Source organism: Aegilops tauschii, chromosome 2 (genome assembly GCF_002575655.3).
Source record: "Aegilops tauschii subsp. strangulata cultivar AL8/78 chromosome 2, Aet v6.0, whole genome shotgun sequence".
Taxonomy (NCBI): Eukaryota; Viridiplantae; Streptophyta; class Magnoliopsida; order Poales; family Poaceae; genus Aegilops; species Aegilops tauschii.
Genome location: NC_053036.3, coordinates 18,782,482 through 18,807,874, shown reverse-complemented (window position 1 = coordinate 18,807,874; position 25,393 = coordinate 18,782,482). Strand labels below are relative to the sequence as shown.

The 25,393-nt window shown below is 44.2% G+C and overlaps 2 protein-coding genes across 2 annotated transcripts; one reads left to right on the top strand and one right to left on the bottom strand.

Moving 5' to 3' along the window:
- Positions 1–5,770: 5,770 nt before the first annotated feature.
- On the bottom strand, positions 5,771–6,873 carry LOC109733323 (probable glutathione S-transferase GSTF1). Its single transcript, XM_020292517.4, has 3 exons — positions 6,662–6,873; positions 6,527–6,575; positions 5,771–6,429 (listed from the first exon to the last, which is right to left on the bottom strand). The coding sequence occupies exons 1-3, from the start codon at positions 6,809–6,811 to the stop codon at positions 5,978–5,980; spliced, it is 651 nt and encodes a 216-aa protein (XP_020148106.1). The 5' UTR covers positions 6,812–6,873; the 3' UTR covers positions 5,771–5,977.
- An 8,206-nt stretch (positions 6,874–15,079) lies between these two features.
- LOC109733444 (protein NRT1/ PTR FAMILY 2.9-like) lies at positions 15,080–18,802 on the top strand. Its single transcript, XM_020292666.2, has 2 exons — positions 15,080–15,318; positions 17,018–18,802. Exons 1-2 carry the CDS (start codon positions 15,162–15,164, stop codon positions 18,664–18,666), a joined length of 1,806 nt encoding a protein of 601 aa, XP_020148255.1. The 5' UTR covers positions 15,080–15,161; the 3' UTR covers positions 18,667–18,802.
- The last annotated feature ends 6,591 nt before the right edge of the window (positions 18,803–25,393 follow it).

The window sequence follows — 25,393 nt, the reverse complement described above, 5'->3', positions numbered from 1 at the left end:
GATGCTGCTCTTGGATGAGAGATACCCAACTCTGTTAGCATATTCTGAACCCAAATAATCTCAGCAGTAGCATTAGCTAGGGCTTTATACTCAGCTTCTGTACTTGACCTGGACACTGTTGGCTGTTTGCGAGCACTCCAAGAGACCAAATTACTGCCAAGAAACACTGCAAAGCCTCCTGTTGACCTTCTATCATCAGGACAGCCTGCCTAATCTGCGTCTGAGAAAGCACTAACAAGCATTGAATCTGACTTTCCAATTTTCAGTCCATGACTCTGTGTCCCTTGAAGATACCTAAGTATCCTCTTTACTGCAGTCCAATGTGCACTAGTAGGAGCATGTAAGAACTGACATACTTTATTTACTGAATATGAGATATCTGATATAGTTAATGTCAAATACTGTAATGCTCCTACAATACTTCTGTACCTGGTGGAGTCCTCTGCTCCAAGGGTCTCTCCATCATAAAGAGACATTTTCTCAGAGACAGACAAAGGTGTAGATGATAGCTTACATCCTTTCATGCCCATTCTCTGAAGTATTTCTTGCACATATTTTCCTTGTGACAACACAATTTCACCTTTTGCATTTTTTACCTCAATCCCAAGGAAGAAGTGAAGACTGCCAAGATCTTTCAGTGCAAACTCCTTGCTCAAGTCCATAAGAAGGGCTTCAACTGCTTTAGATGATGAACTAGTGACAACTATATCATCAACATAAATAAGCATAAAAATGGTTATCCCACGTCGATGGTAGAAAAACAGTGAGGTATCTCCCTTTGAGGGAGTAAATCCAAGTGATTGTAACTTAGAGGAGAGCCGAGAGTACCAAGCTCTAGGTGCTTGTTTTAGTCCATACAGTGCCTTATCAAGTTTGCAAATATGATGTGGTGCATTTGGATTTTCATACTCAGGAGGTTGCCTCATGAACACTTCTTCTTCCAGAACACCATGCAAGAACGCGTTCTTTACATCTAGTTGTCTTATGCACCAATCTCTAGATACTGCAACTGAGAGAATTAATCTAATAGTAGCAGCTTTCACTACTGGACTAAACGTGTCCTCATAGTCAATTCCATACCTCTGTTTGAAACCTTTAGCAACCAGACGTGCCTTGTACCTGTCAATGGTGCCATCAGATTTCCTCTTTACCTTATAGACCCACTTGCAGTCGATTATGTTTTTGCCTCTGATTGGTGGAACTAAACGCCAAGTTTTATTCTTCATTAAAGCAGCATACTCCTCATCCATTGCCTCCCTCCAACGAGGTTCGCCTAGCGCTTCTCCAAAATTTTGCGGTTCACCTGTTGCACAAAAAGAGCCCCAACGTGCATAACCATCTTTATATATTTTAGGTTTAACAATACCACTTTGTGACCTGGTGTTGGAGCGCACAGGAGGTGGCGGAGCTGGTCGTTCAAGCTGCTGTAGAAGGCGATTTGAAGAAGACGACACAGCTGCACCATAATCATCTGCAGAAGATCCGAGAGACAACTCGTGTAGCGGATCCGCATCGGGAATAGGCGAGTCCGCGGGCGCCGATGGGATCTCCTCTCCGGAACAGCCACTTGGCACGCCTGGGCTGACGTGCAGCGTTCTGTCGGGCGCGTTCCCGCCCACGTGACGTGGACCATGCTTGTACACACGTGAGGGCCGACCACCCGCACGTGGGAGTGGGCCACCAGGCCCCGCCGAGGATGGCTGTCGGATGATGCGACGGACCGCGGGCCCGCTGTGCGACCCAGCCTGGTCTGCCGCCGAATCAGGGGCCGGCGCAGATCCCACAGGGGATTCCCCTGCGGCAGCTGACGCGTCTGGCGCCACGGATCCCGAGCGATTCGCTCCGGGATTTGCGTCTGGATCTTCTGCAGCTTCCTCTATCGTTTCTGCATGCATAAAATCATACGTATTTTCGCCAAAATCTTCTCCGTTTTCCTGCATACTTGCATCAGGGTTTTGATCAAAGGTATTATTAGACATGGGCATGCGTTCATCAGTATCTACTACTCCCCCTTGATCAAAACAAGGCGATGGCAGAAGATGAACAGGTAAAAGAGTGAGCTCTTTGCGTAGTTGTGCACCGGCGTTAGGATGACGTTTGGCAAAAGGAAAAACGTGTTCATCAAAGACGACGTCCCGAGAAATATAGACACGACCAGAGGCTATATCGAGGCACTTGTATCCTTTGTAGAGGCTACTGTACCCCAAGAAGACACATTGTTTTGACCCAAATTCAAATTTGTGCTTATTGTAAGGACGCAAATTAGGCCAAACGGCACACCCAAATATGCGGAGAAAGGTATAGTCAGGTTTCTTGCCAAAGAGATGTTCAAGGGGCGTTTGGTTTTTGATGACCCTACTAGGGACACGGTTGATGAGATACACAGCGGTAAGAAACGCCTCATCCCAAAATTTTAAGGGCATAAAGGCGTGGGCAAGGAGAGACAGACCGACTTCCACAATATGACGGTGCTTCCGTTCTGCGGATCCATTCTGCTGGTGAGCGTGGGGACACGAGACATAATGGGTGATGCCAATGCGCTCAAAAAAAGAATTGAGTTTCTGGTACTCACCCCCCCAATCCATTTGCATAGCAAGAATTTTTCGATCAGAGAGGCGTTCAACATGCTGTTGAAAGAGATGAAATTTCTCAAACACATCAGACTTATTTTTGAGCAAATAAATCCAACTAAACTTGCTAAAATCATCAATAAAGCTCACATAATATTTTTGTCTTCCTACAGAGACGGGTCCAGGACCCCACACATCCGAAAAAACAAGCTCTAAAGGAGCCTTTGACTCACTAAAATACTTAGGATAGGGAAGTTGATGGCTCTTGGCCATCTGACAAGCATCACAAACCAGCATATGGTCTTGTTTATTTGACACGGGAAGACTGAAATCTCGAAGAATTTTCTGAACCACCGGTAATGTAGGATGTCCTAAGCGCTTGTGCCACCGTGAAGTAGATGGCTTGGTCACGCTAAGAACTTGTTGAATGGGAGCATCTTGCCGGCCAGAAACAGGAAACAGACCACCCCTACTCTCGTTTTGAAGAATGATCCTCCGAGTGGCCCGATCCTTAACAAAAAAAGTTTCAGGGTAAACCTCAAGGAAAGCATAATTATCTTTGATGAGTTGATAGGCAGAAACTAAAATTTTGTCGGCTTGCGGAGAATGAAGTATGTTCTTTAGATCTAAGGAGCCATGAGGAGTAGATAGAACTGAATGACCGACATGTGCAATGTCCATACCTTAACCACTTGCAGTGTGGATTTGCTCCGAGCCGGTGTAGCGATCATGGACAGCAAGCATCTCCAGTTCACCGGTCACGTGGTTGGTTGCGCCGGAGTCAAGATACCAGTTGGTATCAACTCCATAAGAGTGGACGGCGTTGGCAGATCGGTTTCCACCGCCGCCGCCACCACCTCCACCACCAGCAGGGTTACGCACGTTGTTGTTGAAGTTGCGGTCGTACTCTTCTTGCAGCGCCACGCACCATGCCCCTTGTACTTGCAGATTTGGCACTTCTCACGGTCACCGCGGTCACCGCAATCACCACCCTGGCGAGGCGCGCCACCAGAGCCGCCGCCACCAGAGTAGTTGTCGAATAAGCGGGCGCCCGTGTTGTTGTTGTTGTAGCCACGGGAGCCGCTGTTGCCGCCGTCACGAGAGCCACCCTGGTTGGAGTTGCCACAGCCTCCGCCTTTTGTAGCGAGGTTGGCGGAGTAGGCGGAGGTCTGTGCGGCGATGCGTGACTCAGCAGCAAGCAGCAACGAGAATAACTCGCCTAGGCCGATTGGCTGGTCAGTGATGGTGCGCGTGGAGACGGCGGACACGAACCCGCTGTACTCCGGCTCGTGCATGAGCCCCTGGATGATGTGAGAGACGACATCATCTTCATCCAGGGGCCTCCCGGCAGCTGCAAGTTCGTCAGCGAGCCCCTTCATCTTGGTGAAGTAGGCAGCCGCCGAAAGATCGCCCTTCTTGGTGTGGCCGATCTGATTGCGAAGCTGGATGATGCGGGCGCGGGATTGCGAGGAGAAGCTCTGAAGGAGAGCACTCCAGGTGGCGGCGGCCGTCGTGCAGATGCTGACCTGCAGGAGCACTTCGCGAGAAAGGGAAGCGATCGAAAACGAAAGCGCCTGCTGGTCCTGGGTAACCCACACAGCATGCTCTGGGTTGACAGCGATGGTGACCTCCTTCTTGCCGGAGACATCCCTCTCCATGCGGATCTCAGGGGCGGGTTCCTTCTGGGAGCCATCCAGGAAACCCATCATGCCCGCTGCACGGATATGCGGCAGGACCTGCGCCCTCCAGACGAGAAAGTTCTCTCGGTTCAGCTTTTCCGTGATGGTGTGGCCGAGGGAAGCGAGGGAGGGCGTGGCCATGGCGGAGGAGGACGCCGAAGACATCTAGATGCGATGGAAGAGCCAGGCTCTGTACACCATGTGAAAAATTAGGCTTAAGCGTATGCATATCTGTAGGGACGCGTGCGTGTTAATATAGGGCTCAAAGCCAGGAGATTACAAGAGTTGGTTAGGCTAGGATTGATCTCCAAGTAATCTAACAAACTATGGGATCATATCTCTAAGCCTAACCATATTACAACAACCATACACACGCACACGTTACAATGTTTAACATATACAATGTTGAATAATTGTATTTTCACATCAATACACCTTAAATAGTATACTGAGGTTAATCTTGCTTCAGTACTTACATACTTTGCTCGATTGTTAGTCTAATTGTTTGAAGAAGATAGTTGGCTACTTCCTTGATCAAGGTCACGCTCCAAGATTTTTTTTAAGATACTTGAAAATGGTGTCTTCGAGAATATTAATAAAGAAGACATAATTGAAGATTTCATTTCAAGGAATATTGGATGGATGATGCTTTTCATAAAACATGTGGTCAGTTTATTGCTTTGGTAATACCTTTAATCTTTTAGCATTGATATTATGAAACAAAAAATAATTAATTTACATAGTTATGTGGGAATATGCTTTAGTTATGTTTAAGATTTTTAAAAATTTAAGGCCCCATTCTGTATTTTGCACCACGGCCGTGAATTGCTGAGGAAGCCCATTTGCACACCACACATGGATCAACACACTGCTAGGCGTTCCATCACACCCACTAGACCATGATGGCGTGTGTTACCGCGTCCATTTATTTTTTAATGATATAATGAAATGAATTTTCTTACATATATCTTTTTAGCATAATGTTCTTAGATTTTTTTTCTGCGGGAACATGTTCTTAGATATTAAGAGGCACGAAACACATGAAAGTTAAATTTGTATAAATTTATCCACACACTTGCTATTAACAATCAAAGTGAAAAATTGTTGGATGGGCTAGAGCGGTCAAGCTGCAATAAAGGAATAGAATATCTGCACCCCAAGGCCCACCGTTGTGGTTCACAGAAGCCCGGTGTACCCACCCAAGGCCCACCGTTGTGGTTCACAGAAGCCCGGCGTACCTGTAATTGTTATGAGGATGAATAAAGTTACATGTTTTTTTCACAAAAAATAAAAAAGCAGCCCGATGAATGAGAAGGCACCGAAAACGGCCAGCAGAGCAGCGGCCCTTTTGACGTCGTAAATTTAGATTTCGTCACGCCGGTGCAAACTAGTCAACTCGGAGCCGCTAGATCTAGCATCGTCACGTCACCCTGTTGAGCAGGTGGTGTTTAGGTATTCTAAAAGGAGACGTGCAAACTAGTGATTTGGACTTTGACAAGCAACCAATCAAAAAGAAAAGTGTGGCACAAAAAATGGAACATACAGATAGATACAACCACCAGAACTGCAGACTTGTACAATTCTGGTAGACAGTACAAATTACATTATACTCATGCATGCAGTCATGCACACAATAAACTGAATATTATAGAATGAGGCATGCAGATCAATTACTAATTAAGCTGCCATAGTAGCTATATACTTTAAGCAGGCAGTTGCGTGGTACGTTCATGGTGTCATGGTTGCACTGAGCTTCTGAATCGCCGGCCTGGACATGATGCTCTCCCACCACGCCTTCACGCGCGGGTACGACTCAAACAGGGCCCCATGCGGCGTCGCCATGAAGTAGAAGGTGTAGGGGAAATGGTTGAGGTCTGCGAAGCTGAGGAAATCCCCGGCCAGGTACCTGTGCTTGGACAGCCGCTCCTCATAGACCTCGAGCACCTTCCTCAGCTTCCCGAGGCTCTCGTCGACGACCTTCTCGTCGGTGGGCTTGCCGTGCATGAGAGGGAAGATGAGACACTCGTAGACGATCGGCGAGAGGGCGGCGCTGTACGTGTGCGCCTCCACCTCCGTCCACACGTCCACCATGGCGGCTTCTGAATGGTCGCCTTCCCTCAGCAGGTCGGCCTCGTCCGTCTTGTACTTGCGCGCCACGTACTTTGCGACCGCTCGTGACTCTGCATGCAACGCGTGAGTAAAAAAGCAGAAAAGTTGGTCCAACTTGACCAGGAAGGGAGGATTGTGATCATGGCTCGTGGGAGGGGCGTTACGTACCGAAGAGAACGAGGTCACCGTCCTGGAACGCGGGGATTTGCCCGAACGGCTGCAAGAAAACATCCATCAGGGCCAAAACATAAATACAACGTAGGAGAAGATGGCATAAAAACCAAGTAAGCATATGTTACGTACGTTTCTGGCAAGGTGGTCGGGGCTCTTGTGCTCCTTGGCCTGGAAGTCGACGTCGACGAGCTCGTAGTCGGCGCCGGCCTCCTCCAGGAACACCAGCACCCGCGCCACGTTCGGCGACATGGCCTGCCCGAACACCTTCACCGGCGCCATTGCGTTTCCTTTGCTCCAAGATGATCACGGTGGTTTCTGTGGTTGTGGGACCGCACAAAGTTAGTAAAGTAAGAGGCCATCACGCCCCCTTTTATAAGCGCAAGAACCAAGGAGGGAGACCAGAAGATAAGTAGCCAGGTGTGTGTGAAATGCATCGCTGAAATGCGAGCCACGGAAACTGAGACGAAATCGCTAATTTCAGAAATATAGAGCATAAAAAAGTCAATAAATGGGTTAGAAGTTGCGTAAAGACTGGAAATTTGACTTCTAAGCACATATTTTTTGGACGCCGGCTATCTGCTCGCGAGCTCACGTGCTCTCTGATGACACTAGAATAACAAATATAGAAAATATAAAACTATGTTTTTTTTGGAAACATCCGTTGATGATTTTTTACATACATGTAACTTTTCGTGAAGAAAAAATATTCCTGAATACTCTAGCTGAAAAAACAAAATCGATGCTTCAAAAAGACTATTATGAAAAGCATTTTGGAGAACTATTTTGTTTTTTTCTTTTGATCAGAGCACTGGAAATATTTGATCTTCAAGAAAACTTGCACGTATGTTACACATTCAACGATGTTTACTACAAAAAAAACAATGTTTAGTGCTAAAAAAATCAGTTTGGCCCGGAGCTGACTAGGGCCCTCGCGCCCTTCCCTATCCCTCTTATCACTCTCCTTGTCGATATCGAACAGTATAAATCGGCGAACGGAGAAGTGCGCAGCCGGCGGCTAGCCAAGCTTGACCAAGCGAGCTGCCAGTGTAAAATTAGCCGAATAGTCATTGGCGTAACATGTATACACTCTTAATAATACTGTTTTGTTGCATCTCGGTTGATGTGGACATGGACATGTATGTCCACCTCTAACAACATATAAGTATTAGCTGAACAATCATCGGCGTAAGGGGTTTCGTTACTTAATGAAAATGGGGTCTTAGATAACTAGCTAGCCCCAACGTACATGTATACACTCTATGTCCTTCTGTCCCATAATGTAAGACGTTTTTCGACACTAATCAATATGCACCCTAGTGCTAAAAGGTATGTATATTGGAATGATCAAGCATGGGGTATATGTGATTGTGTGTGATGATGGAATAATACGGCATACATGCATGGGAGTAGCAACATCACAACACCTCAAAGCAGAGCAGCCTCCCGAGTCATGTTGATTCAAGCACAGCTCAAATTGCATGAATGCATGATTACTTGCATCCGCCATGGATTGATGCACTACGCACTTACAGTGAGCTGACAACTACTCGGCGACTACTGCTCCCGCCAAGTAGTATTCATCAGCTCAACCTATTTTGATCTTTTTTCGTTTTTGGTCACGTACGACAGCCGATCGATAGATAGGCCAATCTACTCCTCAAATTCATCTACCAATAATCGAATTAGTTTATAATCGGTAAGGATTGATGCATGGACTACACATATGTTGTATGAACACCAACCATACCTTGCCGTCCTCCCAACATTTCTCACAATATAACCAGGGGCGGAGCTTTATCGAACAAATAAGCAGGGGCGGAGACAGGACCAGGGCAACCGCGGGCCAGATCATGACGCCTTAATTATTTTGGGATTGTAGCATGCTTAACCTTGTATGACATTGTTTATCATGTTTGCCCCATAGCTGAGTACGGTCCTCACGCCTTCACTATCCCTCTTATCACTCTCCTTGTCGATATCGATCGGTATAAATCGGCGAATGGTGAAGTGCGCAGTCGTCGGCTAGCCAAGCATGACCAAAGCGAGCTGCGAGTGTAAAATTAGCGGAACAATAATCGGCGTAACATGTACACACTCTTCCTACTGTTTTGTTGCATCTCGGTTGACATGGACATGGACATGTATGTCCCCCTCTAACAACATACAAGTAATGGCCGAACAATCATTGGCGTAAGGGGTTCCGTTACTTGATGAAAATGGGGTCTTAGATAACTAGCTAGCCCCAAACCCATGTTAATATAATGGACCACTGGACAATGTACATGTACACACTCTATGTCTGTTTGACTTACTCGCAGAAGATACATATTCCCTCCGTCCCATAATGTAAGACGTTTTTTTGACACTAGTACGTTGCATCCATGCTCGATCGACTACTAGCTAGCTAGCTTGCCTGATACTGACTTCCTGCGTGCGGCTAGCTAGCTTGCCTGATACTAACATCTTGTGTGTTAATCACTATTCACCGTGGTCTCTTACATGCCCAACCACATGTATAATTCTACCCATGCATTTGGGCCAGCCACTAGCTTTGAGAAACAGACAATAACCTATAATACTATGTACTACAATGAATGAATGGCACAAGTCACAAGTGGTGCTGGGCTAGTTACACAGAAAGGAGGTTTCTTTACAGATCAACGAATGGTAGCCAATGAAGATACACACATGGAATTTTGGGCCGCCGTAATGGCCAATATGTGCCACCCACATGATGACAAGCAGAATAAACAGGTGGAAAGGAAAGGAGGCCAGCACCTAACCAGTCATATGCAGCGATCTGACATGGATAGGGTAGATTGTGCCCCTTTCTGTCGCGTTTACTGGTATTAATTTTCCCCGGTAGTACAACTGGATTTTATTAGGTAACTCTTTGAGAAACATGTTATTTTCTAGTTAGAGGTAATCATTGTAACACAACTTGTTTTAGTAGCAATCTTCCCGTGTAATACTCTATGTTAATATCATCAGGATTGTTATTAGTACTGTCATACAACTGGATTATATTTTATTTTCTCAGCAATACATCTTAGTAAATACTAAGTTTTTTTAAACAAGTAAATATTAATTTTAGATTGAGCTTGCTTCAATTTACATATTTTGCTCGATCGGTAGTCGAATTGTTTGAAGAAGATAATTGGCTAGCTACATGCCTAGCGGTCCAAGATTTTTAAGATACTTGATATCTTGGAGAATATTAATTAAGAAGACATAATTGATTATTTCATTTCAAGGAATATTGAACCGATGATGTTTTTTGGTAGAACATGTGGTCAGTTTATTGCTGTGGTAGTACCTTTAGTCTTTTAGCATTGATATTACGACACAACACATAGTTAAAGTTACATCATTATGTGTGAGTATGCTTTAGTTATGATAAGGATTTTTAAAATTTTAAGGCCTCATTCTGTATTTTGCACCGCGACCACGAATTCCTGAGGATTGCAATTTGCACATTGTGTTACCACTTGGTTTGCCATGACACTGACCATGATGGCGCGTGTTACCACATCTGTCTATTTTTTATGATATAATGAAATGATTTTTCTTACATATATCTTTTAAGCATTATTTTCTTACATATATGGAGGAACAAAACTCATGAAAGTTGAATTTGTATAAATTTATCCATACACTGGTCAACAATCAAGTGAAAAATGATAATTATTGTACACAAAAATGGGAGGCACACATGTATATAGCAAAACGTATAAAAAGACCATTTTATTGGATGCAGCAAGAGGCAGCCGAAGTAAGAAGTATCATAAGCAATTTAAGTTCACCCCATTTGGTTCTAGCTCTATCTACAAATTTCTCAATAATCGGCACTACCCCCTCCAAGTGCTGAATCATAACAGGATGGCCGGCCACAAGGAATGCATAAGCTATGAGCTCAGTTGAATATTTCGCACCTTTTATTGGTGACCAGACCTCAGACCACTTTTGCTAATGCTAAGTATGTAACTCTAATAGTTTCAGAAATATCCACAACAATGTAATAACAAATTAAGAAATAGTGCACAAAATTCTGATTACTAACATGGTGTTATTTGACGGAGGCAGTGCCCTAGATGGTGTTATTTGACGGACCTTTTATTGGTGATCAGACCTCAGACCACTTTTGACTGCATGACTTTTTTTTTGACGGAGGCAGTGCCCTAGATGGGCTTTTATTTTGTGTGTGAGCCCAATCAACCGCAGGCTATCCGTAGAATATTTGTTGGGCAGGCCAGAGTGGGCAAGCTGAAGGAAAAGAACAGACTATCTGCACGCGAGCCCCACTTGTGCATTCAGTGTTCACTATTTTGGTGTTAGGTTGGGAAGGCCGGGGACATGTTTTGTTTCAACGTAGCTCTGGCCCTGTCTGTGTGGCCATTGCAACTCACAATAGCCCTGTACATAAGAAGGCACCGAAAACGGATGCGGAGCGCTTAATCATATTTAATGCTAGCTTCTATTGTTTTTGCTACTTGGCGCAGACTTGCTGGCTTCTCTAGCTAAATACCGGGGTGGCCCATATAATATGTCGCTAATTGCTGTGCTTCGCGTGCGAGTTGGAAGCTTTCAGGCTGGTATTGGGAAGCTTCTGAAAGCTTCTTTCCTGGTTTTATTGTTTGATTATTTCTTTTTTTTCATTTTTTTCATTTTCCATTTTAATTATTTTTTATTTTTCCTTTTAATTTTCAAGAATTCTTTTTTGAATTTTTTGCAAAGTTTTTTAAAAATCACGAACTTCTGTCTAATTCGTGGTTTTTATTGAATTGATGAACATTTACTAAAGCTGTGAGTATTTTTGAAATTCATGAACTTCTTTCAAATTCACAAAAAAAATTCTAATTCATGAACTTTTTGAATTCGTGAACCTTTTTTGAAGTGGCGATTTGTTTTTTCAAATTCATAAATTTTTTCAAGTTGCCGAATCTCTTTTTCCAAATCCAAGATTTTTTTTTCAAATTCATGAATATTATTTTAAATTAGCAAACTTTTTTTAAACTATGAACTTTTCCTCAAATTCATGAACTTATTTTCAAATTGGTAAACCGTGTTTAAGTGCACGAACTTTTTCTCAAATTCGTGAACTTTTTTAAATCATACAAACATAATTTTTATTGTAATGTTGTTTTTATCTATAGAAAACCGGAGGCCGGTTTTTTCGGATCCAATAGTTACTGGTCTTTTTTATACGGTCTTTGTGCTACTGAACCAGTGGTTAATGGACAATGGTCAACTGAACAACCCATCCACCTTGTAGTGGTGTCAACCAGTCTACCGAGCGAGCGAGTGTGGATCGAGCATAGAAAGAGGGTGCGTTCGTATGCTTGATCGGACGGTTTGGTCCTGAAATCATTGTGAGCAGCAGTAGGTTAGATGAGTTTTGCTGTTTTTCTTCAACTTTTGAAAGAGGGTGTACTGATGCAGATCCCTCGAGTTAATTAATCATCGGTAATGATGCATGGACTGTACATACTCATTTTGATATGGATGCCAACCAAACCTTGCCGTCCTCCCAAAGCTTCTCAGACCAAGACCGGGGGTGGAGACAGGAGCCGGGACAACGACGGCGCCTGTCACGAGGCCTCCATTTTTCAATGAATGTACTCCTTTCGTTTCTGAATATAAGTCTTTTAGAGATTTTAAATACAGACTATATACGAAGCAAAATGAAAGAATCTATATTCTAAAATATGTTTGTATACATCCGTATGTAATTCATACTGAAATATTTAAAAGGACTTATATTTCGAAACGGAGGGAGTATGACATTGTCTATCATGTTTGGTCTGGTCCGATCCCAGCTCCGCCCCCACAACGCTCGCCCTTCCCTATCCCTATAATCTGTCTCTTTGTGACTTTGTCGATATTGATCAGTATAAATCGATGAACGGCGCGCCCGGCGGCTAGCAAAGCTTGACCAAGCTAGCTGCCCATGTTCACTACGTTGTCGCGTGTCGGTTCCTGTGGACGTGCACATGCACGCTAGCCTGCCGCATCTTGTCTGATATGGATTATGATATGCATGTCCACCTCCAGCAACATACAAGTATTAGCTGAACGGTCATCAACGTACGGTGTTTCGTTACTTAATGAAAAGGAGGTCTTAGTTAACTCGTAGTATTGTATGTACCTAGCTAGCTAGCCCCAAACCCACATTATCACATGAACTACTGGACGACCTACATGTACACGGTGGATTCATTTCTTTATCTCTCAGCTGCTATACAAATATGTTCAGGGCCGGCACTAAGTATGTGCAACGGGTGCCGTTGCAGAGGCTCCCCAACATCGCAGGGCCCAGGCCTAGGTAGGTAGAACGAATATATACTACACATCAATGCAACCCGGCATGTAGCCCAATATTTAACGGTTACTACTACAACCCAAAATGCAAACAAGAAACAGTCCATCATGACATAGCACTATGAGTAGGACCAAGACGTGACGTAGAACCATAAGCATCGACCTGAAGCAGAACAGGTTCACTGCCAATGAGATGCTCAAGCGTTCATATCGCATTCTTCGTCATCAGTACAAAGAAGGGGAACTCCTCGATCTTGGCATCTGAGAGAGGGTAAGCTGGACTACAACTATGCCACCAAGGTACAACCGAGGTCGTAAAACCAGTTATAGTCCCACGATCTCCGAAGACAATGTCAGCGTGGATCTTGCCGAAGAAGATCTTGCCTCGTCACCACCGATCAGTGATCTTCCTCAACAAGATGATCCAGACGGTCCGATGTGACGACCCGTTCTCTGATAAGAAACACGATATATCACATGGCGTGGTATTACATCGCAGATCCAGTCTCTTTTACATTACATGCCTGCCTTGCTCAAGGCTAGCTAGCTTATTCAACCATGCAGTGGAAATGCAATATATCTTCTGGCGTCCATCCACTCATAGGAAGAACTTGAGTATAGCATTGTAACCCTATAAAGTAATCCCTTACTGGTCCTCCATATTGGTTTTGGGCCCCCCACGCCACTAACGTGGTTTTTCGCACGCCGACACTAGCGTTTTCTACAGTAGCGCAACATACTTGCTCAGCTAGTTGACAGAGGCATGACATATTATCTGTATGGTAGCCCATATGGATGAAGCACGTCCAGAAGAAAAAGGAAAAAACAACGGTGTACGACTAAAAAAAGGGCAATGTGTCCTAATCGTGATGACCCACTGATGTTATGGATTGTATCATCCATATATCAAGGGCATGAGCAATGGGGACATCACCCGAGCAATCACTGATATACCATTTTGGAATGCCTTCGATTCTAACCTTGTCCCAATGAAGATAGTTATGAAACTAGGCCGAAATGAACTGGTGCAAGAAGTTTATTGGAACCCTTAATTTGGCGGCCGTAACTATAAGGGCATCAACAGTGTATGGAGGCTCAGCTACCTCTAACCTGGGCCCCACACCAGGCTTCTAAACAAAGCCCAGAATCGTTCAGTGTATAGCTTTTGTTGTTGCCTCCAAGATCGGTGCTATGACGAAAATAAACAAATATATTTGGTGAAGTCCTGTTTATGTGCGTGAGAGAGAGCCCTACATAGACATGTGGGGTCACATGAGTTGTTTAAAGCCTAGAGGCTGCCTCCAAGGCTAGCGACGACGCTATGCTCAAAAGCTCTAGAGGGGGGAGGCAGCTAAAAATCCTTAGAGGTAGCCTTAGACGATAAAAAAAAAAATACAGTGTGGGTGCTCTAACGGTCCTGAAGTAGCACAATTCCTATTATTTCATCATTAAGTTGAAAGCGGGAGCAGAAGGAGAAATCCGTCCAAGGAGGGGCTCCTGTATTGATCCCTAATCCTTATTTTCCAAGTTGTTAGTTCGTCCCTTTCTTAGTTTTTGCTTCTGCCCGCATGCGTCCACCTAGAAGTAAAAACAGAAGCTATTAGTATTATTTTTTGTTCTCCAACGCAGACACATAAGGCTACCATTAGGTAGACCCTACACTATTAATTTTAAGTACAAATCTAGGCTCCATGCCTTAATTTCCTCCCCTGATTCCTGCCTCATTTGGCGGCATCACTTGGCACATGCAAACTGTACTTTTCGGTCCGTTGTTGCATCTGAGCTTAACTTGGAAGTGCGAGGTAGTAAGCCGAGGCAACGGGTAATACATGCTCTAAGCATTGTTGGCCCCTAAGGGCCGAGAGATTGCTTTACTTTTGACCTTGCTCTGAGATTGGTTGGGTGTTTCTGCAAAAAGAAAAAGAAAAAAAAAGAGAGAGAGATTGGTTGGGTGAGCTCACAATGTCGTATCGTATATATCTTTTATGTTTAGCATTTAATATTAGCGGTTATAATTAGAATTCATCACTTAATCAACAGAGGAAAAATCCATGTTGAAGGTGTCATCTTCATGTTGATGTTCTGACACTGATTTAAGCGCTCTTATTTTCTAGTGATCTAAACGTTCTTATATTTCTTTACAGAGCTAGTACTATCTTCGAAGCAAAGATCCCGTAGTCTGGCTGTTTGGCTAGCTTATTTATACGGCCAACATCTTCTCCTCTCCTTCCTGCACTACTGCAGCTGCCCACACCAGCACAAGCTGCCACCTACCTCCAGTTTCAGTCTAGCTGCTTGCTGCATCTGAGGGATGGACGCCGCTAACGCTAATCTGCCGCAGCAGGAGGAGCAGGATCACGGCAATGGCATCAGCATAGAGAAGACGACTGACTCATCGGCGCTTGACGCCGGCCATGGCGAGCCCGTCCACAACTACCGCGGATGGAAGGCCATGCCTTATGTCATAGGTGAGCAACTGTCATGCCAGCTAGCTGCCTCTGTTAGTGTTCCCTGGCCTAATAGCAACGGAACGTAGCTTACTCTAACAACTGTGGACGATAGCTACTACTCCCTTCGTTCTCAAAAAGAGGACATATCTTGACTCTTCGAATTCATGCTTTGACCGTAATTCTGTCATATTATATCTATTCAATGGTTATAAAATCATAATCATGTGAAAGTGCCTTTGAGCACGAATCTGATGGTGCCAATTTTGTGTTACATAAGTACTCCCTCTGTAAAGAAATATAAGAGCGTTTACATCACTAGTTTAGTTATCTATACACTCTTATATTTGTTTACGGAGGGAGAGTAACATATTATTTGACTAATTGATGGCCAATGCACGAATTTAGACCATCAGAATATGCCCTCTTTTTTAGAACGGAGGGAGTACACCGTATTACATACAAGGCAAATTGCCACAAAGGCTACACTGGACGAACCTTGATAATGGCGATTCTATGCATTACACCACCAACTTTATTCATATTTGTGTAAAATATTTGGATAGTTTCAAGAGTTTAGAGCATAGATAATAGTATAGCCAACAACCGGCTATATGAAGTTGCCACATCACTTGTAGCCAATCTAATAGCCTATTCATATAATAGTTAGATATACTAGTATGTTATACCATTAATATTTAGCTCACCTCTTTCTCTCACATAGTGAAACCTGCCTGCATCATGTTTGGTTGATGTCCTGAGTCATACGAGTCTAGCCTGGCTTGCACGGCCTGACAAAAGGATTGGCCTGGCCAGCCACCTGGCAGTGTGGTTAGCCTGAGCCCAGCCTCCCATGTCTTGCGCCTGGGTGAGCCTGCCGCACTGCTTGGTATTAGTTTATTTTTTTCATAGGATTTATCGGTGTGGATTTCTTTATGTACTAATTGCACGGCAAAGCAACGACAGGCTCAGGGCACAAACCAAACACATGTGCATCAGGCTAGCCTCACTAGGCAAAATTCTCCAACATTCCAGGCTCGATCCAGGCATGAGGTTTCTCCAGGCAGGGTGTCCAGGCCTTCAACCAAACACCCCCATAGTACCTATCGAATTTCATTAAGTTATTTTATTTTAAGGCTATACAAAAGAAACTTGTTCCTAACTAAAATTTGTAGGCACGTACATCTACCTATACTTATAGGATGTTTCTTCTATTCTTTTAAAACTTCTAAACATGATTCTATTTTTGAATTATAACCACTAGTAAATAGGAGTACCAGGGTACAAGAAAAGTGCAATTTGGGTGAATTCCATGCAAGTATTGACAACTTTTGGCACTTGCTTTGATATTGCATATCATGTAAATTAGCGACTTGTTTATTGTTTATGTGAATTTAAGTTTGCAGTAGTGAGGATCCCTGGCCCTGATGCTCTGGGTCCGCCTCCTTGCCATTAGTGTCTAGAGGTTGGACAAGCAAGTCTTTTGTTCTGTGTAGTCATTCTGGGAGTGGTCGATAACCCCATGGATTAGATTTGTAGTCCGAAAGGCATTCTATCAACCAATTGGCTCTTCTTCTATATATGATACATATTCCATGGTGCATTCAAGAAAAAAAGTGATCCCTGGGATGAATTTCATAAATTATAACTCGTGACTAATTGACCAGGATACTGGGAAGTAATTAAATGAGAAATTAAAAAAAAGTTAGAATTGTTACAGGGAACGAGACTTTTGAGAAGCTTGGCACGATTGGGACACTATCGAACTTGCTTGTGTACCTGACAACGGTGTACCACATGAAGAGCGTCAATGCCGCCACCCTCCTCAACTTCTTCACCGGCAGCTGCAACCTCGCCACCGTCCTGGGCGCCTTCGTCAGCGACACCTACGTCGGCCGCTACACCACCTTGGCGGCCGCCACCATAGCCTCCTTCGTCGGCATGGTCCTGCTCACCCTCACTGCCGCACTCCACTCCCTCCACCCTCCTGCCTGCATCTTGAAAGGCCAATGTGAGGGCCCCGCCCCCTCCCAGCTTGTTGTGCTCCTTGCGTCCTTCTTCTTCCTCGTTGTCGGCGCCGGCGGCATCCGCCCATGCAACTTGGCATTCGGAGCCGACCAGTTTGATCCACACACCGCCGATGGACGTCGTGGCATCACTAGCTTCTTCAATTGGTACTACTTCACCTACACCATCGCCATGATGCTCTCTGCTACTGTCATCATCTACCTCCAGAGCGATGTCAATTGGGCGTTGGGCCTCGCCGTGCCGGCAGTGCTCATGGGCCTGTCATGCGCCGTCTTCTTCATGGGCACACGCCTCTACGTCCGCATCAGCCCCGAGGGCAGCCCATTCACCAGCTTCACACAGGTCCTCGTTGCTTCCTTCCGCAAGCGCCACCTCCGACAAACTCGCAACACTGTCGAGCTATTTGACCCGCCGCACAGGAGCAAGCTCGTCGCCAAGCTGGCATACACTGACCAGTTCACGTGCCTCGACAAGGCGGCCATGCAGACCACCGAGGACGTGGTCAGCTCCGATGGGAAGACGTTGGCAGACCCGTGGCGGTTGTGCACGATGCAACAGGTGGAGGAGGTGAAGTGCCTAGCGCGCGTCATCCCGGTATGGTCATCGGGAATTGTATACTTCGTGGTGATCACCCAGCTAGGCACCTACATCGTGTTCCAGGCGGAGCAGACCGATCGCCGGATTAGCAACTCCGTCAGCTTCAAGATCCCCGAGGGCTCCTTCGTCATCTTCCAGATGCTCGCCCTCACGATCTGGATCCCAGTGTACGATCGGTTGGTGGTGCCGGCGCTCCGCCGCTTCACTAAGCGCGAAGGCGGCATCACCCAGCTCCAGCGGATCGGCATTGGGTTGGTGCTCTCTGTGGTGACGATGCTGGTGTCTGCAGCGGTGGAGCATCGCCGGCGCAAGACGGCCATGATGTCGTGCTTCTGGCTGGTACCACAGCAGCTGTTGGTAGGGCTGTCGGAGGCATTCACGGTCGTCGGGCTGACTGAGTTCTACTATAGGCAGTTCCCAGAGAACATGAAGAGCGTGGCGGGGGCGCTCTTCTTCCTGGGTGTCGCGGTGGCGAGCTTTGCCAGCGGGCTCATGGTGGCACTGGTGCACCGGGTGACCAGGAGACGGGACGGGCGGCCGGACTGGCTGGCGCAGGACCTAGACGAGGGAAGGGTTGACTTGTTCTACCTCGTCACCGCTGCCATCGCCGCCGCCAACCTCGTCTACTTCGTGGCCTGCGCACGGTGGTTCACGTTCAAGAAGTCCGCCGACGGCGCCCATCCTAGCGATGCCATCGAGCTTGACGAAGGCCCAAACAAGGCTGCATGCGGTGGCCCCATTTAGCTTAATCACGATGCATAGATTGGTAGATTAATGGAGAGTTATATGTGTATGATTATTGTTCCTTTGGATCCAACATGAATCCTATAAGTCTATGCTACAGTATATTTGGGAATAATCAAACATGGGATATATCATATATGTGATGGGAGTGTGATGATGGAAAAATATGGCAAGACATGGCCGCGTGGTAATTGCAAAAGCAGAGCACGACAAAACAGAGCTCATCTTGCATGATTACTTGGATCCATCGTTGATTCATCATTGATGCATAAGGCACGTAGTTCAATGACGACCGAACGCTATCGATCTGACCCTACGTCTAGGCGTGTTAGACTGGAGCGCTACACCCACGTCGCCCACATACGACAGCCGATCTACAGAAAGGCCAACCTACTCGTCAAATTCATCTACCAATAGAATTAATTAATGATGCATGGACTGCACATACTTATTTCTATATGAACACAAACCAAACCTTGCCGTCCTCCCAAAGATTCTCACGTGGCCCTGGTCACGAGGCCTTAATTCTTTAAGTGTGCTAGATAATTTGTTGTAACGGAGTATAAATATTTTAATACGTTAGCTTGTAATTTATCTTTTCATATTAATGTTATTTACGTAAATAAATGTATATCAAATACTGTCTGTGTGTCGGCTTAGTCTCTCGAATGTGCTCATAGGGGTGAGTATATGTGCATATGTATGAACATCTGCGTCTATACGGTGTTCAAAAGAAAAATCCCGCCCGTGATATACCTACCTAATAAATATATAATGAGATTTGGCTGAAATATATATTTATTTGGTACTCATTTATCGACTTACAAAAGAAAATATAAATTTATTTGATAAGTCAATAAAAGGTGAGGCAATTAAGACAATTTTTAAGGAATGATGCTTATAAAAAAGATGGAAGGTTGGACGAGCACTTCACTTGACAAGAAAAGAAACACTCTATTTTTTCTAAACAGTAGAGATTGCATAGTCTATCATGTTTGGCCTGGTCCGATCCTAGCTGCGCCCCCACAACCCTCGCCCTTCCGTATCCCTCTAATCAGTCTTTTTGTCGATATTGATTAGTATAAATTGATTAACGGAAGAATGCGTGGCCGGCAGCTAGCAAAGCTTGACCACTAGCCTGCCGCATCTTGTCTGATATGGATTATGATATGCACTAGTGGTTGGGGCTCGCAATTGCGTCTCCCGTGCCTCCATTTTGACATGAGTTCACACACGTTTGTTCTCCAGTAACAATGAACTAACAATTGTTAGCAAGAAGTTTTCTTGACAAGTACAAAGAACCACCGTCAGTTAGCAAAGCACCACAATGTTTTAGTATAAGAGTTCCTCAGATAACAAAATCAAGCAATACAATCAATCCTAGTGTCCCAGAGGTTTGCATAGCAATGTTGTGGACACTAAAGGATTCAATCTTCCTCCATCTAAGAAAAAACATGAGCACTAGCTAACCATCTAAGTAGCAACATGAGCACTAGATAACCATCTAAGTAGCAACATGAGCACTAGCTAAACATGATCCTGATCTTTAGAGGGCACTAACATGATCGTGAAAGATCAACATGTAAATTCTAAAAATCAAATTAACGGTTAAGAATAACTGCACAAAATGAGGGATGATATATATATATTCTAACATCTTATTAACATAAGGATAGTATATCGAGAACAACAAGTGTTTTCTTATTTATTTAGATTCCTCTTGTATTTTTGGATCTCTCAGGTATTCCTCAAAAAGTTGTTGAAACATACGTAGTAACTTTTTGACTTTGGGGAAAAAGTTGTTGAAACATTCCCGGTAATTTCTATGTAATAAACATGGCAATTTACACACCGCAAACCTGATAACTTACTTAAAAACACCATGGTAACTTCGACCTAAAAAAATGGTGTTGAAACAGACCCTGGTAACTTCTGTAAATAACACAGTTATTTACGCACAACATAACTGATATCTCACATACAAACACCAGGATAACATTTGCCTAGGTAAAAAGGTTGTTCGAAAAATATACCCCGGTAACATATGTGTAAATAGCATGGTAATATACGCACGGCAGACGTGAAAGTTTATGCAAAAGCACCATGGTAATTTTCACCCGGGAGAAGAAAGTTACTGAAAACACATCTCCGTAACTTTTCTATAAATGGCATGATAATTTACTCAGTGCAGATCTTATAGCGCATGTATGAACACCATAATAACTTTGACGTTATTGAAGTTATTGAAAACAAGTGTCCAACCACACCCTGGTTTATGTGCTCCACCATCGTCTCGATGATACATTTTCTTTTTCTTTTTTGAGACTAACTCCACGGTCCAGATTTTTTTAGGCAGAACTCCACGATCTAGATGGGATCAGTTGCCCGCTTTCTGCTTGTTGGGCTCGAAACCCAGGATGGTATCATCTCTGTTTCGGCCACATCAAAGTTGAATTGATGTCAGCCCATGGCAGCGCGAGAACTATGGCCGCTATGCACCACCCGCAGTGAGCCCTACCATAGCTCGCCTGCAGGGCGGCACGTATTGCGTCGGCACAGTAGCCGCGGCTCGCCTGTTGACGGCATGTTACTTTTCTTGTTTAGTTTATTCTTCCCTTTATATTCACATTTTTTTGTTATTTCTTTATTTTTACCTTTGCCTATATTCAAAAATATTCTAAATATATATATTACAATTTTTTTTACATAAAATTCTAAAAAATATATAAAACTTCCATTTGAAAAATATTAAACGTGTATGGAAAAGGGTTTTTTTATGTATGCGAAAAATATATAATGTGAACAAAAATTTGAAAATGTTAATCATGTGTATGAAAAACTGTTTATATATTGAAAAAAAATGTTAGTGCAATTCAAAAAATGTTTGTTATATTGAAAACATGTTCACAAGTTCCAAAAATGTGTTTGGGACATTTTTCATGAAAATGTTTGTGCAATGTGAAGAAAGTTCTGCATAGTTCAGAAAAAATAATATAATTAACAATATGTTCAAATGTGTTTTAAAAATATGTTTAACGTGTAATTCAAAAAAATTTGAAAGCATGTTTTCGTCAAAATGTTAAAATTTTATTTTTGAAATGTGAAAGAACATGCGGTGCCCCCATGTTTGGTTTTGGTAATTGATGACAATCTCTATGGACTAATGGTTGCCTTGAGTTATATTTGAAGGATTTGTCCATAGGCATTTCTTGAAGTCCATGTGTTGGTTTCAAGGAGTTTATGTGGTGACCAAGGTGTTATTAAGGAATTATCCAAAGATTGGTCATGTGAGAGTAGAACTTATTGCAAGCATGTCTTGAAGAAGAAGATTGTGTGATCATTCATGTTTACCTTCAAGACATCATCCAAATGAAGAGAGTTGGAAAGAGTCAAGGTTGATCAAGACTAAGTCAAGAGTGAATCAAGTTGATCAACACACAAAGCGCACAAGATGTACCGAGAGGGATCAAGCGATCCCATGGTGTGGTAAGCATTGTCGATTACGCTTTGTATACTAACCCATGATCTTCATGAGAGTTCTTTGTGGGGTTAGGTTGCGGTGTGCAAGTTCAAGTGAAGCATCATGAAGAGATCAAATGCTTGAAGCTTGCCGTCCATTGTGGCGACAGTGGACTTGTGAAGATGTTGCGGTGCGCAAGTTCAAGTGAAGCATCATGACGAGATCAAATGCTTGAAGCTTGCCATCCATTGTGGTGACAATGGACTGGTGAAGATGTGCGGAAGAGTGGCTCACCCATAGTGGAGTATGGGGGAGAAATCAACTAGTCTTCATCGAGCCAACACAACCAAGAAAGGTGGTCCAACTTGAGGGAGTCAAGATCGTCATCATCTAGCTCAAGTGGACCATGTGCAAGGCAAAGGTTTTCTCTTGATAGGTTTTTTATTTTACCGGTCTCATGATGGTAGTTGGGAGACCGGGTTATAGGATCGATTGCCGTACTATCAAGGGGGACTCTTGATGGGTAGCTTGATCGTATCGTTCATAGAGAGCTCAAACCATTGCATCCTTGCATCATCTTTGTTGGTTCTTGTTTGGTTCTTCTCTTTGTGAGTTTTGGAGCTTATGGTCATCTTGATGACAAGCTCGAGTTCATTGAAAACGGAGTTCACTCGCATCTTCTATGATGTTTTCGATGTTGGAGGTTATGCCGGTTCTTCTCGACCATTCTCCTGGTCGCTGTTTTGATGCTACTCGTCTTTCTCAATCCAACAAGCTTGAGTTTGCTCAATTCGGAGCTCATATGCAGAAGTTATGGCAGTTTTGGTTTCCTAGCGGTAGTACCGCGGCCAGAGCGGCAGTACCGCTTATCACCCCAAGCGGTAGTACCGCTGTCCAAAGCGGTAGTACCGCCTATGGCCATAAGCGGTAGTACGGCTACGGTTCCGCGCTGGTACCGCCTCGATTTTGGGTCTTGCATTTTTCGTGTCGAGTTTTGCAGTAGTTGCACGGCAGTAAGGCACGGCAGTTCCACCTATAAGCGGTAGTACCGCCCTGATGGGCGGTAGTACCGCCTATAAGCGGTAGTACTGCTCCGGTCGGGCGGTAGTACCGCTACTGTTTTTTTTGTCCCGTGTTCTGCTCCTCCAGCGGTAGTACCGCTGGGGTGCGCGGTACTACCGCCCCAAGGTTCATGTTTGGTTGCTCCTTTTCCCTGCTTCTTCCGCCAGAGCGGTAGTACCGCTCGTGGAGCGGTAGTACCGCTCGTATGCGGGCTGAGCACATAACGGTTGGATTTTTCCCCTTCTATAAAAGGGGGTCTGCTTCCCCAATGAACCTTATCTTTTGAGCTCATGTTCTTCCCCCATTGTTGACCTTCTTCGAGCTTACTAACTCTCAATCCCTCCATGGATTCTTGCTAGTTTTTGAGGGAAAAGAGAGAGGAGATCTAGATCCACATTTCCACCAATCACTTTCTCCTCTTTGTGAGGGGAACCCCTTGGATCTAGATCTTGGAGTTCTTGGTGTTCTCCTTCTTGTTCTTCCTCTCATTTTCCTCCCTAGCATTAGTTGCTTCGGTGGGATTTGAGAGAGAAGGACTTGGGCACTCCGTGTGCCCTTGCCATTGCATTTGGTGCATCGATTTGAGTTCTCCACGGTGATACGTGGAAGTTACAAGTTGAGAAGCTTATTACTCTTGGGTGCTTGGTGCCCTTGAGCTTGTTCCTCTTGGGTGCTTGGGCGCCCTAGACGGTTGGTGGTGTTCGGAGCTCAATCATTGTGGTGTAAATCTCCGGGCAAGCGTCGGGGTCTCCAATTAGGTTGTGGAGATCGCCCCGAGCAATTTGACGGGTACCGGTGACCGCCCCAAGGGTTACCAAAGTGTACGGGTTCGGTGACCGCCCCCAAGGGTTGCCATTTGTACGGGTTCGGTGACCGCCCTCAAGGGTCCCTTAGTGGAATCACGGCATCTTGCATTGTGCGAGGGCGTGAGGAGATTACGATGGCCCTAGTGGCTTCTTGGGGAGCATTGTGCCTCCACACCGCTCCAAACGGAGATTAGCATCCGCAAGGGTGTGAACTTCGGGATACATCGTCGTCTCCGCGTGTCTCGGTTATCTCTTACCCGAACCCTTTACTTATGCACTTTACTTTGTGATAGCCATATTGTTTCTTGTCATATATCTTGCTATCACTTAGTTGTTTATCTTGCTTAGGATAAGTTGTTGGTGTACATAGGTGAGCCTAGTTGTTGTAGGTTTTGTGCTTGTCAAATTAACCGCTAGGTTTATTCCGCATTTGTTCAAGCCTAAACCGTAATTATTTTAAAGCGCCTATTCACCCCCCCCCCCCTCTAGGCGACATCCACGATCTTTCAAAATGTAAATTCTTTAAAATATATATTTATATGTATAGGAAAAATGTACAATATGTATGAAAAAAAGTAGTCAGCAAAACATATATTAAGAAATGTTAATAATATATCTATTTTTTTATTAAATTTGAAAAAAAATCCTAGTATATGCGAAGAAAGTTACAATACATGTGAAAAATGTGGACATGTGTTGTAAAAAGTAAAAAAAAGACAAGAAAACCAGTAAAAACCAACAAAAACAAAAGAAAAGTAAAAAATATAAGGAAAACAAGAAAGAAACAAAAAAACAAAGTATAACAAAGAAAGAAAGAGAAACCAAAAATACCAATGAGAAAACAAAGAAAACCAAAGCATAATGAGGGAAAAAAAGGAAAACCGAAGAAACCGTAAACGGAAGAAAAAAAAAGAAAACAAAAGGAACAAAGTCCTATAGTAAACCGGACCTACAGAGCCGAGCGAACCAATGCGCGCAGAAGTGGGTCGGCCTGCTACAGTGCTACTGTCGACCGTAGGCGATTCCTATAAGAAATCAGTATGAGGGACATATAGCCCTAGCTAGAGAACTATTTCTTGTTTCTCGTGAGACTATCTACCGTCTCGCCTCAAGCTTTCCCGTGCGTGATACAGTATTGCGCCTGCCTTTTTCGTGTGTTTCTTCGCTTGGACGCTGTCGCTCGCGTTCACTTTCTTTGCTCGTTGAGTTTGCTTCGTTTTTATTTCTTTTTCATTTCTCTCTTTTTCTTTCAGTCTCTTTGTTTCTCACTGGGGTTTTTTCTTTGTGGGTTTCTTTGGTTTGTTTATCACCATTCTCTTTGTCTTATTCCGATTTTTATTGTGTCTTTTCTTTCTTTTTTCAGTTTTCTTTTGTTTGTTTCTCCTTTTTATTGGTTTTT

What these genes read in the sequence shown, in the direction of transcription:
- LOC109733323 (XM_020292517.4), bottom strand. Translation starts at nt 6,811, where the DNA reads ATGGCGCCGGTGAAGGTGTTCGGGCAGGCCATGTCGCCGAACGTGGCG. An exon ending in CCGACCACCTTGCCAGAAAC is followed by an intron (nt 6,576 to 6,661) that starts GTACGTAACATA and finishes GTTTTCTTGCAG; the next exon opens with CCGTTCGGGCAAATCCCCGC. An exon ending in CGGTGACCTCGTTCTCTTCG is followed by an intron (nt 6,430 to 6,526) that starts GTACGTAACGCC and finishes CGTTGCATGCAG; the next exon opens with AGTCACGAGCGGTCGCAAAG.
- LOC109733444 (XM_020292666.2), top strand. Translation starts at nt 15,162, where the DNA reads ATGGACGCCGCTAACGCTAATCTGCCGCAGCAGGAGGAGCAGGATCAC. An exon ending in GGCCATGCCTTATGTCATAG is followed by an intron (nt 15,319 to 17,017) that starts GTGAGCAACTGT and finishes GAATTGTTACAG; the next exon opens with GGAACGAGACTTTTGAGAAG.